This window comes from Peromyscus leucopus, chromosome 7 (assembly GCF_004664715.2).
Source record: "Peromyscus leucopus breed LL Stock chromosome 7, UCI_PerLeu_2.1, whole genome shotgun sequence".
Taxonomy (NCBI): domain Eukaryota; kingdom Metazoa; phylum Chordata; class Mammalia; order Rodentia; family Cricetidae; genus Peromyscus; species Peromyscus leucopus.
The window spans coordinates 63848170-63865552 of record NC_051069.1 but is presented as its reverse complement, the minus strand read 5'-3'; the positions used below and the strand labels follow the sequence as shown (position 1 = coordinate 63865552).

The window sequence follows — 17383 nt, the reverse complement described above, 5'->3', positions numbered from 1 at the left end:
TGCACACGGTCCAGCTGCTTCCTGGGGTCTAAATAAACAAAACTTCTTTGAATAGGAAGCCTAGATGTTTTGATGACTCATTAGTGTGTGTGGGTGATGTTACCTGGGATGTTTTTTGGGGGCATAGAAAGGGTGTGAAGCACTACCTGGCTATATCCCAGGAGGCTTGCTGGGCCAGGTTCTGGGAAGAGTGGCCCTGTTGCTTCCTGTGGTAACAATAGGGTAGGCACTAGACATGGTTGACTGCAAGAGGTAGATTAGGCTTCTCAACAGTTTACTGTGATTGTGCAAGTCTGAGCAGGTCTGTCCTGATAACTGACTGAACAAGACTGGCCAAGTTTTTGTAGGAAAATGTCTGGCTTCTTCATAAGGCCCTGAGTTGTTGCTATCTCCAAACTGTGCTGACCACCAGGAGCTTATGTAGGCACCATGAGTGATTCACAGGATACAGCAGTGAACATTTGCATAATGCCACACTATGCTATAGGTTTCTGATAAATTTCCCCAGATGGTCTTAGGGTCTGTGAAAGCTATAAGCTCCTCCAGCAACAAGTACCTAGCTGTCTGCAGCACTAGTGAGAATAGCATAAGGACTGTTGCTTACCCTTCCTTATTTGGCTCGGCTGCAGAGACAAGACAGTAAATGCTATGTACTCAGTTCTATTATTTGTAGGGTTCTTTTTGAAATTTGTGCTCTTTGACATCTTGATCATGCTACTGATCCACTCTGGCACTCTGCCTTAGACTCATCAGTACAGTAAAAGCTGGTTCTTCTGCTAAATACCCTCTCAGTGCAGTGATATTCCAGGCACCTGGGGCTGTCCACTTTGTTGGATTGCTAAACTTGAACATTTATTATTACTTATTCTCATTTCCTCTTATGAATTGTATGAGTTTCATTTCTGGGTTAGCAACAAAAAGAAATATTGAAAAGAAAGGACTCATTTCAGCTCACAATTCCAGGTTACAGTCCAGCACAGTAGGGAAGTCATAGCATCAAGAGCTTGAAAAAGCTGGCCACATCACATCTACAACTAAAAGCAGAGAGAAAAGACACATACAGGATAGTTTGTGTCACATTGGCTAACTTTCTCTTCTCTTATGCCATTCAGGAACCTTTTCTTCAGGGATGATGCTACCAACACTAAACTATGTCTTTCTTCATTCATTAAAAATCAAGAAATAGCCTCACAGACATGCCCTTTCCAACATAATATAGATTATCCTTTAATAAGACTTTCCAGGTGATTCTAAGTTTTGTTGAGAGTAAAAACTTACTAGTACATGGGTCATACTTTCATAAAAAATAGTTCACTATTCTACAATTTTTTGCACATAACAATCACCATGTCTTTCCTTTCTTTTTCCATCTGATCTAATCCTCTCCTACCCTGAGCTATTTGAAATGTTGAGAAAGAGTCATTTCTGTAATTGACTCCTTGGGTAACTTACTCCAGAAGAGTGAGTTTAATTGGGGCATGAAAGGATACATGAGCAATGGTTATTTCTCAATCGGCATACACACCTCAGTATAAAGAACCCTGGAACCTGTTCATACTTTCAGGTGCACTGGATGATAGGAGAGAAAAGCCATGGCTGGTGAGTTGTCCTATTTTGAAAGGGGCCGGGGTAGTGAATACACAAATGGGAAGGGGCTGGGTTAGTGAATACACACATGGGAAGGGTGAATACACACATGGGAAGGGGCTGGCATAGTGAATACACATGGGAAGGGGCCGGGATCCCTGGAGACTATTGTTGGATTCTGTAGGTGTTTAGATGAGCTACATTTAGGAAAATGGAGTACAGCAGGGAGAAACGTACACAGAAGATTCTCAAAGCCATCAGAAGGAAAGGCAGGGCCAGATATAAAATGTACTTCACTGGCATCCTTCTGTCATTTTGAAACCTTAGCTCTTAAATGCCCTAAGTCTAACAAATGAAATGGAATGAGTTTTAGAGACTGTTGCCCTCAAAGAAAATGAGTTACCATTATTTCTAATGTTATTAATCTGAATACACATGGGACAGAAAAGGATGGTTTCCTCAGAGGTCCTAATAAAGACTGCATCCCTTGCCCTGTGTTCACTAATGAGCAATGTTGAGGGGAAATGTGTCAGACACACAAAGAGGATAGAGAAAAGTTAAAGAATGTGAACAGAAAATTTTGCTGATGAAATCTGAAAGGAGGCATACCCTGTTTGTGATGAGAAGATAACCCAGGACTGTTTGTCTGACTTGAGAAATCTTTGTGCTCCAAACAGATGACATCCTCAGGGTAAAGAGGAAGCAGTTCATCCGTTCAGTGGGTGAAGTGACAATAAATGGCTTGCTGGATGAGCTTTTGGAGAAGAAAGTGCTGAACCAGGAAGAGATGGAGAGAATAAAACTGGAAAATGACACTATTATGGACAAGGCACGGGACCTGTGTGATTCTGTCATTCGGAAAGGGCCCAAGGCATGTCAAATCTTTATTAATTATATTTGTAAAGAAGACGTATACCTGGCAAGAAATATGGGACTTTCTTAAGGTAAGAAATAAACTCCCAGGAAAATTTAAGTGTTTCTTTCTCTCTTTCTCTTTTTTTTCTTCCTTTCTTCCTTCCTTCCTTCCTCCCTTTCTTTCTTTCTTCCTTCCTTCCTTTCTTTCTTTCTTTACTTCTTTCTTTCTTCCTTCCTTTCTTCTTTCTTTCTTTCTTTGACATCAACTTTTTTATTGTCTTACATGCTGGTTAATCTTGACTGTCAATTTGACCAATACACATTACTTGGGAAGAAAGTCTTAATGAAATATTATCTAGTATCAAATTGGCTATGGAGGACTTTCAGATTTATTCATTGATATAGGCAGATGCAGTTCACTGTGGGTGGTGCCATGCCATTGGCATTGTAAGAACAGTGTAAGAGAGGGTACAGTACTAAGGGCAAGCTGGCAAGAAAGTATTCCTGTGCTTACTGTCTGTTCTTGACATTTCTTCAGTAACAGACTGAAAACTGGAGCAGGTGCTAAATCCCTTTTCTACGCAACTGAGTTTTGGCAAGTTGTTTTGTCACAGCATCAGGAATAAAACTAGAGGACAAGAACTCAAACAGAACAGAAACCCAGATGCATGAGCTCATGAAGAGGCCATGGAGGGGTGCTGCTCATTGGCTTACTCCCCAGGGCCTGATCAGACTGCTTGCTTATAGAACCCAGGAAAACCATCCCAGGGATGACTCCACCCACACTGGGCTGAGCCCTCCCATATCTAATTAAGAAAAGGCCCCACAGGCTTGCTTACGGCCTGAGGTTATGCACACATTTTCACAATTAAGGTTCTGTCCAATCTTATGATTCTAGCTTCTGTCAAGTTGACAAAAAACTAGCCAGGGCAACACCCCAACTGGAAACTCAAACTATGGCACATTCTTTGATTCTGTCTTCAGATGTATACCCCAATCTACCGACATTCCAGGTACTACCTGATACTGCATATCTAGCTTCTATATTATCCTGGGTTTCCATGACAAAAGTGCTCCACGAAGTAGATTTTCTGGATCTCTCTCTTCCTCACTACACTGTAGCTTCTAATGTGACTGACAAGTGTTTGTATCACCATTGAAGCTTCAGTCATGTTTGCAGCATAGTTGAATGTCATTCCTTTCTCTTTTTAAGATTTTAAAAGAAGCTTATGTTCCTTAAATATGTACATTACAGCAAACAAAAGCCAAGAGGACAAGAACTAAGGTCATCTAATTGCAAGTATGAAGGAAAATCCCCCCAAAGAAGCTATGTCTGGATGTGAACACAAAACGCCTGGAAGAAAATTTTGTATCCACAGAGACTGGTGGACCAACTGGAATTTCTGCTCTGTGGAAAGATTGGCGTTTTGTAGGTTCAGAGACTAATTAGTTTATGTTGGGCTAATTTTAGCCTCCTGCAACAGCCATTCCTTGCTCCACTCTGTATCTGAACCCAGTGATAATAAATAAAGACCACCGAGAAGCTATTAACTCTGGAGAACGTGAGATTTCACCAATCAGAGAGCTGAGATTGTCATCAGATAACAGTTTAGGACTATAGCAAAGCTTTGCCCATCTCAGTGTATCTGCTGAACTCACCAATACATTTTACACTTGCCTGGATTTATGGCTTTCTTGGTTTTCTAAAACTCGAAAAACTTGATGAAACTGCTTCCATGTTGGAACTTGGGATTTGGGTAACTGAAGTCTGTGTTCCTGGGCCCTAGAAATGGCTCCAGGATAAACCTCTCTTTACCTGTAGGATGAGAGCTGTGTTTTTATGACACAAGCAGCTCAGCTTGATGTGTCCCTATAGACCCCACTCATTGTGTTTTGTCCCAGCCCCCACCTCAGCAGGCATGCCCTGCTAGCCCAAGGGCAGCTCCTGCCTGGAAACTGAGTGGTCTGACTGAGGATCCACACCTCTCCTCCTCCAGATCCACTCTCAGTCTCATCCCCAGCCCTGTAGCAGAAAACCTGCTGCCTTCTCCTTTCCCTCTGTCCTCATCCCCAACAGATCACAAAGATCTTCTCCCCCAAACTCCCTTTCCAAGACTCATCCTCTTATCCCAGCCCCAACACCAGCAGGCATTCCCTGTGAACACTCCAGCCTAGTAAGCCAGGGAAACAGGAAAGCCCACTGAAGACCTCCCCCATCCCCTCTTGCCCTCCCAATCCAATCCCCCAGTCTCATCCCTATCTCTGTAGCACAGCCCAGCTGCAGCCTCCCTTGCAAGTCCCACCTCCCAGGTTACATTTCCCGTGGATCCCGCAGAGCAGCCCCTCCCAACTTCCCTTGAGCCACTCCTGGCTTTACTCCAGCCCCTCCCCCAGCTGGTGATCCTGCTAACCCACAGACCTCACAGGCCAGAGACCTTCTCTTCTCCCTCTGCTCTCCCAGCTCCAATCTCCAGTCTCATCCTCAGCTCTGCAGCAGGAACAACTGCCACAGCCTTCCCTGCACTCCGGTTCCCATCTCCTGTGGATCCCACAGATCTTCCCTTTCTAACCGTTCTGCCTTAAACTTGTAGCCTTGTCCCAGCTCATTCTTTGCTTATGACTGAAACACACTGGCTTCCTACCAGGAGCGATTCCAAGTATTGTGGAAAGATGATTTCCAAGGTTGACTCTTTGTCAAACTGAGTTTCAGAAGAGTAAGTCTGATTAGGGAAGGAAGCATGCCCACACATGAATAGGGGTTATTGCTCAATCTGCATTCACGCCCTGGTGGAAACGAACTTTCAGTTTCAGTAGCTCCGGATGGTAGGAGAGAAACACCATGGCTGGTGAGTTTTCCCTGCTGTTAAAGGGGCTAATTTGGTGAATAAGTCGTTTGGAAGGGGGCTTTTCTGGGAGCTATCAGCAGCTTCTGCAGATACTTACTTGAGCTGAATCTGGGGAAAGGGAAGACTGTGTGGAAGAAATTTGCACAGCAGATTCTAAAAGCCACAGAAAGCAAAGGCCAGGACCTGAGAGGAAATGGTGCTTTACTTGCATCCTGCGCCATTTTGCAATCTTAAGTATTATGTGTCCCTAGTCTGACAGCTTGACTGTCAGATGACTCACAGAGATGTAGGCTGCGAAGGAGAATGGTTTATCGTTATTTCTTTGTTTTGTTCATCTGATTTGAGAACATGTGAAGCCAGGATGAGCGTTTATACTTCTTGAGCTCTAACAGAAAGACAGTAACTTGGTACTCCTGCCTCCCCCATATGCGCCTGTGTAATGTTGAGGGGAAACAGAGAAGAGAGATAGCAAAAAGAAAGGGATAAGGGGTGTGTGTGAAAGAGACATTTTACTGATTCAGTCTGAAAGAGGCTATGTCCTCTTTACAACATGAAAGGGGCACGTGGTTGTTTTCTTGACTTGAAAAATCTTTTTGCCTTAAACAGACAACATCCTCAGGGCAAAGAGGAAGCAGTTCATCTGTTCAGTGGGTGCAGAGACAATAAATGGCTTGCTGGATGAACTTTTGGAGAAGAAAGTGCTGAACCAGGGAGAGATGGAGAGAATAAAAGCTGTAAATGCCACTGTTATGGACAAGGCACGGGACCTGTGTGATTCTGTCATTAAAAAAGGGCCTCTGGCATGCCAAATCTTTATCACTTACATTTGTAATGAAGATGTTTACCTGGCAGGAGTTCTGGAACTCTCCTAGAGTAAGAATGAATCTCCCAGGAAAATTTATTTATTTTTGCCAATGTTAACTTTTTTTTTTTTTATTTTCTTATGTGGTAGTTAATCTTGACTGTCAATTTGACCCATATGGATTATCTGGGAAGAAAGTTTTAGTGAAATATTATCTACTATTCCGTTGGCTATGGAGGACTTTCAAATTTGTTTCTTGATATAGTATAGCCATGCAGTTCACTGTGGGTGGTGCCATTCAATATGCAATGTTAGAACAGTGTAAGAGAGAGAACAGTACTGAAGGCAAACAGGCAAGAAAGTATCCCTGTGCTTACTCTCTGTTCTTGACATTTCTTCAGTTATGGACTGAAAACTGAGGTGTATACTAAAAAATACCTTTTCCACTAAGTTGATCTTTGGCAAGTTGTTTTGTCCCTGCATCTGGAATTAAACCATAACAGGAATCAACTGGTACTGAGGGTGAGATTCTTGCTGTGATCACCCTGAGCATGTAAGGGAAGGATTATGGAGACTTTGGAAATTTGGCCTGGGTAAGCCATTGAGTGCATGGGCAAAGATTAACAGTCCATTACAGTGGACATTTGGAAGAGGAGAATCTTGAGAGGAATGCAGACTGTGAAGGCCTAATTCATGAGGTTTCAGAGAGAATGTGCACTTTATTAGTAACTAAGCATCAGGCACTCATGTGAGCCTGTGATATTATTATGGTCAATAATCTGTGTCTGCTATTCAGACTTCATATAAAAAACTCAGCTGGGATTGGTTTCAGTCAGCATCACTGAGCTGAACCCTTCTGAGATTCATTTGAGATAATAGAAAAGTAGTTTCTTGGATCAGCAGAGAAGCTCATGCAATTGTGGTCCAAGGGAGCCAGGCTACATCTCAAATTCGGAACATATTTTGGTAATATAAGAGTCATGCCAAGAGTACCTATGGAGAGACAATGAAGGTCATTCACAAATATGAAGCCTCAATTGCAATGGCGATGATAATGGCAATCGCAAGACAGTGGACATCCATCAAGGAGAGCATCCGGTGTGTAATAGTGTAGGCTGAAGACGGATGCCATGTATTATGTGTATTATGGATGCCAAAACTGAAGGGGTGCTGTTGTGTTGATTGACACTCTTCCTGGGGAAAGATGAACAAATATCTGCTCATACCACATGGAGAAATGAGGATAGAGAAAAGTAAGGGCACATCAAATCTTACCTTGCTGAAACCAGGAGTAATTAATCGGGGTCATCTATAGGACTTGAGGTAAGTTTCTTACAGGAGCAGGAACAGCTCAGAGGCAGCTGCACCATAGAATGCCCACACCAGCATTGAAATCTGTGCATGATTTATATGCAGCTTGATAATCACAGAACATCTCTGATAGGCAGCTCTCCTAGTCTGGGCCTCTTCCAGGCATCTTGGTTGTATCTTTTCCTCAGCAGGTCTCAGTGTTTCTACAAGCTTGGGCATGGGAGAGCCTAGTGCACCTGGCCGGTTTTAGAGACTTCCTGAGGCTTCTGAGTTGTTTGTTTCTTGAGTATTAAGGAGACCTACTTTAGAATGTTCTGAGTTTTGACAAGCTTTAATTTAGGACTTTCTGAGTCCTAAGGAGCTTTTGTAAAAGATGGATGCTTTGATTGGGAGGAAATTGCTGCATACTATTCCACTCCTTCCTCTGGCTATTTTATTCTTTCCATCTCCTCTACCAACCCTGTTCCCTGTACTGCAGAGGGCTGATGTACCTGTCTGTCTAAGGCTAAGCATTAGGCCATTATGGCACAGAAATAGTTACTGGAGCTTCACTAGTGGTTATGAATCTCTGTGATATGAGATCTATTCCAAATAAGTGATAGTTAGTCTTGGCAAGCTAAGTGGATGCTAAAAAATGAATGTTAGGAAGGACAAAGCAGTATGAAAAAAATCTTCTCAATTTTATTGATTTTTTTTTAATCAAAAGAAGAACATTGGATATAGTGGCATGAATGGGGTGGGAGGATACTAACGTATTTAGTTGTCATTTTTAATCCATAGTCTTTATCCCTACCATGGGATTTACTAGTTTCTGAAATTGCATCCCAGGCCAAGGTCCCTGATAAATTCATCTTTTTTTTTTTTTTTTTTCTATCAGATAAACAAAATCTGATCTGGTCTAGTGAACTGGGTATAAAACACTGCTTTTGGTATTTTAATGATTTTTTTATGGTACTGTTTCCTGTTTACTATCCTACTATTTCCGTGGTGCCCATGTGTTTGGGTCCCAAGAAGGGCTGCTTGGCATGGATCTAATCTGTACTCTACTCTGCTTCCATCCTGTCAACTGTAAGATAGCATCTCCATCTCATTGTCTCCTACATAAGATTTTCTCTGAGAAGCTACCTCCAGTCATGCTGGAATTATTAACTGGCTTGAACTTGTGTGAGCAACCATAGCTGCTCTGGGTTTGTGCTTGCAACAGACAGCCCACATTCTATACTCCATCTCTTACATTATACCCACACCACTTCTGTGATGTTTACTTAGGTTTAGGGTGCCTGTGGGTATATGTGTGAGTGGTATGCATGCCTCATCTGTGGATAAGGACTCACAGTCATGTATTCTCAACACTTTAAATACTTCCATGTTCCTGAGTTAACCACAACCCACTGTGGGGGAGGGAAAGGGATAAACTTCCTTGGCCAGGGTTGATAACCTCACAAATTAGTGACTATAAATACAAATATTTAGAAGAGAATTTGACACCATGATCATTTAACAAAACATTAAATCTACTCTGCTGACCAGGACCTATGACCTCCCTGGGCTTTGACAAGAGTTACAGTATCAGGCATAAATTCTTCTTGCAGCCTCAGATCCAGTCACGAAGCAGTGGTTACCCCCATAGTCATGCCACGGTCATCATTGCACCAGTGGACACATCTTGCCAGATAAGTCAGTATTGAAACACAAGGTCCAGTGCTATATGGGACTATTGATGTCTTTTCTTCCCCATCAGCCTGCATAACATCTTGCAGTACTAGGAAGTCTGGAAAGCAAGGGTTTTCCCACCAGTTCAAGATTCATTTCTCTATGTCTTAATGCCAAAGTGTATGGTGTCTTCAGCAAGAAGGTCTTACTGTCTAGTTGAAATGGCAACTAAGAGTTATAGCAATCATTTGTATTGTTTTGAATGCCTCTGGGGCCTCCCTAATCAACAGGTAGTAGGAAAGTAAGCCATTTCTGGCACTGAGATTTCCATATAATAATGACATCTTCTGGAAGCAGCACTGTCCAAACATAAAGGATACAAATGTTCAAGCTCATTTTAAAATATTTTTTAATTGGCTTACAAATTAGTGAGATTTTATAAGGCTCCATTATATAGCCTTAGTTTTGATTATCCCTTATTTTCTCTTTTTTCTCCATCACCCTATCCTGATACACATTTAAACTTTTAATCTGAAATGCCCTATGCCCACCCCCATCCTTTCATGTCATATGTTTTCTACTTGTCCTTATTAGAATTATTACTTAGGTTGCAAGATCATGGGTTTCCATATAGCTTTTTACTTACATGCTTCATTTTGGCTAACCTTTCATACATCCCCTTGTTTCCTGGTCTGATCCTTCAACCACACTCACTGGTTCAACCTCTCTGCTACCAGAAACTCTCCTATTAGTCAGGGTTCTCTAGAGTAACAGAACATATAGCACAGATCTCTCTCTCTCTCTCTCTCTCTCTCTCTCTCTCTCTCTCTCTCTCTCTCTCTCTCTCTTCTCTCTCTCTCTCTCCTTCTCCCCTTCTTTCTATCTCTCTCTCTAAATAATATAATATCCCAAAATAGAAAATCAACATAGCCAAAGCTGACTTCAATGAATATAGGAAAGGAATCTGGGGTGTCCTCATGTTCAGTAAAACTACTGAAGTAAATGAAGAGCTCAATGCTCTATCATGTCTGCTAGGCAACAGGAACCAGTCAGTAGTGATGGCCTATATAGGTTCCTGAAACAGCAGACTTAAGTCCGAATTTAACAGAAGCAGTGAGAAACGTATTGTCCAACCTTCCACCCACCTGACTCAATCCATGTTATTTACATTTTGGAGTATGTATTGATGGTGAAATTTTCACAGAAGAAGTTGAATATGTATGTAAAATTGTGCCAAACAGTTATATTTTAATTTTGCTGTTTGTACTTGTGTGTGTGTGTGTATATGTATGTGTGTGTGTGTGTGTGTGTGTGTGTGTGTGTGTGTGATGGTATCTTTATATAGTCTCAATCTACAGACATTTTTCTGAGGTCTACCTTCTGTGAATTTGCCCTTCTAAGAACAAATCCAGATCATCTATCTGATCACTCCCGATAACCCGTTGCTTCCTCTGCAGAGTGAAGATGAGATCTGATGGACTTCAGTCATTTTACAGAGCTTCTTCAGGAGTATGAGTTCTTCTTAGATGAAAAAAATCCTTGCACTGAACCATGTCATCATTGGTTTTCTGTTTCAAATAAATTTCTGTTTTTTTTTTAAAATTCATTGTTTCTTATGTTTCACATTATCACTCCAACCAAGATGAACCAACATCAGTGGAGGCTGTGGGAGATTGACAAATTATTTGTCTTCCAAATTCTCTTTGCTTCTTGTTCAGAGTTTCATTATAATCCTTAAGATACACCAACTGTTCACTGTGATAATTTCAGGCAGTATGAGCTACAGCCATGGAAACCAAATGAAGTCTTCATCCTGAAATTTCAGTAACATTGCATCCTTTTAAGTTACACACATACACACACACATGCACACAAAAACACTCTGATATTTCAGATATGGGTAGGTCTATAGTAAATATTTATTAAAAGTTCACAATTTCAGATATGGGTGGGTCTATAGTAAATATTTATTAAAAGTTCACAAGTCAGCTGGGCGGTGGTGGTGCATGCCTTTAATCTCAGCACTCGGGAGGCAGAGCCAGGCTGATCTCTGAGTTCGAGGCCAGCCTGGTCTACAGAGTGAGATCCAGGACAGGTACCAAAACTACACAGAGAGACTGTCTCAAAAAACAAACAAAATAAATAAATAAATAGAGTTCACAAATCTCTGTTACTTTCAATGCAATAGACCAGATCTGAGGACACTTTTGTTAGAAGAAGACCTTCTTCAAAACGTGTTTTAGGATGTACCGATACTGTCTTTCAATTACAATGTGAAGGTATGGCTGATGTTGCTTGCTCTCTGGGAAATAAAGATGGGCACAGCCAGTACAGTATAGTGATGTATCAAGGCTCTGAATCTTTCTCTGGAGGAAATTGACCATCATTCTTAGGCTAACTTCCACTCGCATACATAGTGATATATATCAAATATAATCTTCTAGAAGGTACAGGACAGGTTCTGATTCATTAACTCCTGTCAATTTCTAAAATTTCAAGCATAGAGTATAGTACAGGATGTGTGCCAGGAATGAAAACCAATACATTTACTGGAATATTAAGTTAGTGCACTTTTGATGAGCTCTTTATGAAGCTGAAATAAAATCCAATGTGTTTCCTATTCTCTTGAGTTTCCTCACTGTAAGTGTCTTAGTTAGGGTTTTAATTGCTGTGAAGAGACACTATGACTACAGTAAATTTTATAAAGGAAAGCATTTGGGTGGCTTACAGTTTCAGAGGTTTAGTCTATTATCATCATGTTGAGAAACATGGTGGTTTGCATGAAGCCATAGTGCTGGAGTTCTACATCTTGATCCATAGTCAACAAGAAGTGAACTGAACACCGAGCATGGCTTGAGCATGTATGAGACCTGAAAGCCCCCACAGTGAAATACTTTCTCCACGAAGTCATACGTACTCCAACAAAGGCCCACCTCCTAATAGTGGGACTTCCTATCAGCTATGGGGTCCAATTACATTCAAACTATAAGTCACAGAGTGAGGTCACTGTAAGTTGAAGCTAAATACAATATTGAGTATTTTCAGTGTTTTGCTTCACAGAAAAGGTTCTGGCCACTGACAGTGATTTTTTACTTTTGTATATGTTGGAGGTTTTTATAATGACATGAATTCTTTGGGAGGACACAGTTTGAGGATGGTCTGATATCATTTCAGGAATCAAGAGTACTACCTAGGATCAATGCAGGACAATCATAGGATGTGCGGCCATCTGAAATTTCCTGGCTATAATTTGTTCAATATGTAAAATGGAATTAACACCACTGTCCCTCAAAGAACTAAAGGACCTTGCAATGGCCTAACTGAATGCTTGATAGCAACAGAATGAAAAGCAGTGAATATATTATATGCATTGCTATCAATATCCATAGAGACACAGAATCACTGTGTCTGAATAAAAGAAAATCCTGGAAATATGCATTATAACCCCTGCTGCAGAGGTGACGAATGGATTTCCTTTAACATCATGAATACTACAAAACTTAGAATTAATCCAATCAACATAGCACAAGCCTATTCACTGCAAATAATTTCGAAGAGGATTAGAAAGGCTCTTGAGGGGCTTCATGTTCAGAAAAGCTATTAAAGCAAATGAGGGCCTTGAGGTCATGGGCATGTGCACCGGGCAGCACCCACTCTTCTGCCCTGGTGGTCATGACAGTGCCTGGAAGGACAGACTCAAAGTAAGAAGAGCTGGCTTCTTCCACCCACTCTGACTTGATCTCTGAAGCTCAGAAGCTTAGTTAACACTAGTCAGGCTATGTATAGTGCAAATCAAATCTAAGAACTTAAGACAGAGTAGTTTAAAACAATTGCCTTAGTTTCTGAATTCACAACTTTCTTAATCAGGAAAGTTCTCTTACATAAATATTACAGAGCCACCACTTTAGCTAGAACCTTTCTAGAGAAATTCTCTTTTTCAAATAGAACAGCTTCATTTAATAGCTTTTAAACATGCCCCCAAATGGCAATTCTCTGTTGCCAGCTTACCTAGCATATTTGTTATGTTTATCAATGTTATGTCAAATACCTAAAAGAACAACTTAAAGAAGAAAAGGCTTATTTTGTCTAACATTTAAGAAGGTACAATCATCATGAAAGGGAGTCCCGGAGATGAAAGCATGAGATTCTGGTCATACGGAATTCCCAGTTAGAAAGCAGGAAATGATGAATTCTGGTACTCAACCTGTTAATCACCCTTTCTATTTCTCTGGGTATCCCATGTACATGCTGGTTCTACTCTCACCCTGAAAGAGCAAATCTTCCTTTCTGGGCTAAAGTGCTTTGCAAACACTTTGAAAGACTCACCAAGATCTCCTATGGGATTTCAAGTCAAGTTAAGTTACCACAAAGATTATCTGCACATCTGGCTTTTTTGTGGAATATTTAGCCTCCCCCATTTTAAGTCTTCAGTGTACTCGTTGAATCAACTTCTATCTTTTCTCATCAGAATGCTCTCCTTCCCCTCACCCCAACCTTATGCACAGACACTTAAATCTTCAGTTCTATTACTGACTCTTCTCATGTGAATTGTGAGGGAGCCTTTACTATGTGTCAAAATTCAATATCCTACCAACAATCTTGATACTAGTAGCCTATTAATTACTGTCCAAAATACTTGTTCTTCATATCAAATTCTAACTTTCTAATTTTTTAAAAATTTTATTGATTTTCATAATTGTGGTTTGTAAATAAAAGAGACATTTCTATTAACTACTCCTCAAAACAGAGTAAAAGGCTAACATAGTTACTCTATGCAATGTAAGCAGAGTGATCTCACCGTTTATGTAGGGCCTAATGATGACCTTTGCACCCTATGATTGTGAGGAAGCAAGGTGACCTGATTTCCTGTTTCCACAGTAAATGTTTGCAAGACTATCTCAAAACAAAGAGGCTTCCCACCCCTTTTTTCTTTCCAATTTTCTTTTCTGTATTCTCCCTTAGACCAGTATCTCCAAGGTGAATGACTCCATATTGGAAATACTTATATAGTGGTGGTCAGCTTTGGAGTATTAAATACATATCCACTTTAAACTTGATTCATTTTTATGCTATACATATTTTTTCCTACATACATACATGTGTATGATGTGCATGTGTACCTGCAGAAGCCAGCAGAAGGCTTTGAATCTCCTAGAATTAAAATTGTAGGTATTGTGGATGTTGGGAACTGAACCCCTGCCTTCTGCAAGAGCAACAAGTATTCTTTAACAGTGAGCCATCTCTTCAGCCCCAGTATATCTATTTTAAAAGATGAATTTCACATCTGGACAGTAGTTGGTAATGTCACTGCTTCCAAATAGTCAAAACTATTTATCCTAGGAAATGAGATTTTTCTAACAAGTATTTAGTGTGTGGAAGAATTCTTTTGACATTTCTGGAAAATTGGCCAGTGACTGTTTTATTAGGTGTCATTGCTATGTCACCTACCATTTAAGAAGTTGTTATTATACAAAAGCCTCCTAACCACAGGTGCCTCCCTCTCAAGTAAATTAATATGTTGGTTTTTGTTGTTTGTTTTTTAAATCAAGTACAGTCTTTGAAGTCTATCCTTTTTGATATTATTTACAAATTCAAGAAGATGTTTCTTTTCTAAATCACACTCAGAAATGTTCTCTGAGTCAGATATGGTAGCATACAACTTTAATTCTAACATTCAGAAGGCAGAGGCAGGCAGATCTCTGTTGGTTTGACACCAGCATGGTCTGCATGTGAGTTTCCAGCCATCTAGGGTGCATAATGTGACCCTGTCTCAAATAAAAGCAATAACAATTGAAAGAAAAAAACCAGAAAGATTCTCAGAACTGCTCATTGTATCCCTATTTTGAGTCTTCTCGACTGTAGGTTGCATCGCCCTTTATCAAGTTCTCAAAGGTAAAGCACTTTTGTGGCTTTGTAAACTTTCTCTTAATTGACCAACGAGTTTCTTAAATCACATTAAACTGGGCATGTCCAAATCTAAAGTTATCATCTTCCTCCAAAGTTTTTCCTCTTACACTTTACTTATTCTACTAAGGGCATCACTATCTATGCATAATTTGGTATGCATGTTTTTAATTAATGTAGAATGTCACTTTTTCAGTTGACACCTGTGTTAGGGTTTCTATTGCTCTGGTGAAACACCATAACAAAACAACTTGGGGAGAAAAGGGATTTATTTTACCTTATTCTTCCAGATAACAATCTATCACTGAGGGAATTGAGTAAAAAACTCAAACACGTAGGAATGTAGATGCAGGAGCTGATGAAGGGACTATGAAGGAATGCTTCTTACTAGCTTGCTCCTCATGGACTCCTCAGACTGCTTTCTTATAGAACCCAGGACCACCAGCCCAGGGATGACTCCACCCACACTGGGCTGAGCCCTCCCATATCTATCACTAATTAAGAAAAGGCCCCACAGGCTTGCCTACAGCCTGAGCTTATGCACACATTTTCACTTTTAAGGTTCTGTCCTCTCTTATGATTCTAGTTTGTGTCAAGTAAAAAAAATAATAACTAGCCAGGACAACACCCCAACTGGTAACTCAAACTGTGGCACATTGTTTGATTCTGTTGTCATGTGTATACACCAAACTACCACCCTTCCAGTTATCACCTGATTGTGCAAACCTAGCTGTAGGGTCCAGGAATATAGGAATAAGATAGGAATATAGAAATACTCTTAAGAAATGAAAACTGACAGCCTTCAGCTTGGCTGGCGAAAAGGGATTAACCTTTAACTGCCTGCAGTGTTTTATGATGAGCTGCTCCACAACCCAAATGTCAGTTTTCTTTTACTAAAGACTACCCTTTGCAGCTCTGGGGTTAGCTATTCTTTGATAACCCCTACCACTCACTACCAAAACCAAAGTTAATTTTTAATGAGTTCTCTGTGACAGCCTGCCATGCCTTGTTTCCTATCCCCCACCCCCACCCCCACCCCCACCATGGGAACCCAGCTATGTCAGGAAAAATTAATTGCAGGTTTGGACAAACATCAATTAACTGAGTTAAGAAGGGCTACAGGGATATAAAAATATTATTTAGCTAAAATTCCCTAAAACCATGTAAATGGAAAATTGTAAAAACCTAGAACAATTTGTCTCTAAGAGTTTAACTTCAAAATTGTACAAATTCCTTTGTCTATGTCTAATGCTTTACTATAAAAAAGAGGCTCATAGCCCACTCCCTCCAACTGCGACAGCCTCAGAATAGTGAAAACTGGCTGTGGTCTCAGCTGGCTGAGAAGTTTTTGTGCCCTGCAGTGACATTTCCATTCCTTGCGGGGTGGTGGTGGGGGGGGGCGTGGAATAAAATCTGCTTCTGGTTTAATGGACTTTAGTGGTTTGTCACCCATTATTGTGTGACCGCAGACCCAACATAGCTTCTATATTGTCCTGGGTTTCCATGACAAAAGTGCTCCACGAAGTAGATTTTCTGGATCTCTCTCTTCCTCACTACACTGTAGCTTCTAATGTGACTGACAAGTGTGTGTATCACCATTGAAGCTTCAGTCATGTTTGCAGCATAGTTGAATGTCATTCCTTTCTCTTTTTAAGATTTTAAAAGAAGCTTATGTTCCTTAAATATGTACATTACAGCAAACAAAAGCCAAGAGGACAAGAACTAAGGTCATCTAATTGCAAGTATGAAGGAAAATCCCCCCAAAGAAGCTATGTCTGGATGTGAACACAAAACGCCTGGAAGAAAATTTTGTATCCACAGAGACTGGTGGACCAACTGGAATTTCTGCTCTGTGGAAAGATTGGAGTTTTGTAGGTTCAGAGACTAATTAGTTTATGTTGGGCTAATTTTAGCCTCCTGCAACAGCCATTCCTTGCTCCACTCTGTATCTGAACCCAGTGATAATAAATAAAGACCACCGAGAAGCTATTAACTCTGGAGAACATGAGATTTCACCAATCAGAGAGCTGAGATTGTCATCAGATAACAGTTTAGGACTATAGCAAAGCTTTGCCCATCTCAGTGTATCTGCTGAACTCACCAATACATTTTACACTTGCCTGGATTTATGGCTTTCTTGGTTTTCTAAAACTCGAAAAACTTGATGAAACTGCTTCCATGTTGGAACTTGGGATTTGGGTAACTGAAGTCTGTGTTCCTGGGCCCTAGAAATGGCTCCAGGATAAACCTCTCTTTACCTGTAGGATGAGAGCTGTGTTTTTATGACACAAGCAGCTCAGCTTGATGTGTCCCTATAGACCCCACTCATTGTGTTTTGTCCAGCCCCCACCTCAGCAGGCATGCCCTGCTAGCCCAAGGGCAGCTCCTGCCTGGAAACTGAGTGGTCTGACTGAGGATCCACACC

General features: G+C 40.7%; 2 protein-coding genes across 4 annotated transcripts; both read left to right on the top strand.

Annotated features, from left to right (window-relative positions):
- The first annotated feature begins 1499 nt into the window (after positions 1 to 1499).
- LOC114686850 (caspase recruitment domain-containing protein 17-like) lies at positions 1500 to 10652 on the top strand. Of its 3 annotated transcripts, none has more exons than XM_037207783.1 (3): positions 1500 to 1599; positions 2265 to 2531; positions 10512 to 10652. In XM_037207783.1, the coding sequence occupies exons 1-2, from the start codon at positions 1593 to 1595 to the stop codon at positions 2528 to 2530; spliced, it is 273 nt and encodes a 90-aa protein (XP_037063678.1). In that variant the 5' UTR covers positions 1500 to 1592; the 3' UTR covers position 2531; positions 10512 to 10652. The 3 variants fall into 3 exon arrangements, with proteins under 3 accessions (XP_037063678.1, XP_037063675.1, XP_037063677.1); XM_037207780.1 differs by lacking the exon at positions 10512 to 10652 and adding an exon at positions 3698 to 4125; XM_037207782.1 differs by lacking the exon at positions 10512 to 10652 and adding an exon at positions 3656 to 4125.
- Positions 4844 to 10652, top strand: LOC114686854 (caspase-1). Its single transcript, XM_028861533.2, has 3 exons — positions 4844 to 5288; positions 5895 to 6161; positions 10512 to 10652. The coding sequence occupies exons 1-2, from the start codon at positions 5282 to 5284 to the stop codon at positions 6158 to 6160; spliced, it is 273 nt and encodes a 90-aa protein (XP_028717366.1). The 5' UTR covers positions 4844 to 5281; the 3' UTR covers position 6161; positions 10512 to 10652.
- Positions 10653 to 17383: the final 6731 nt, after the last annotated feature.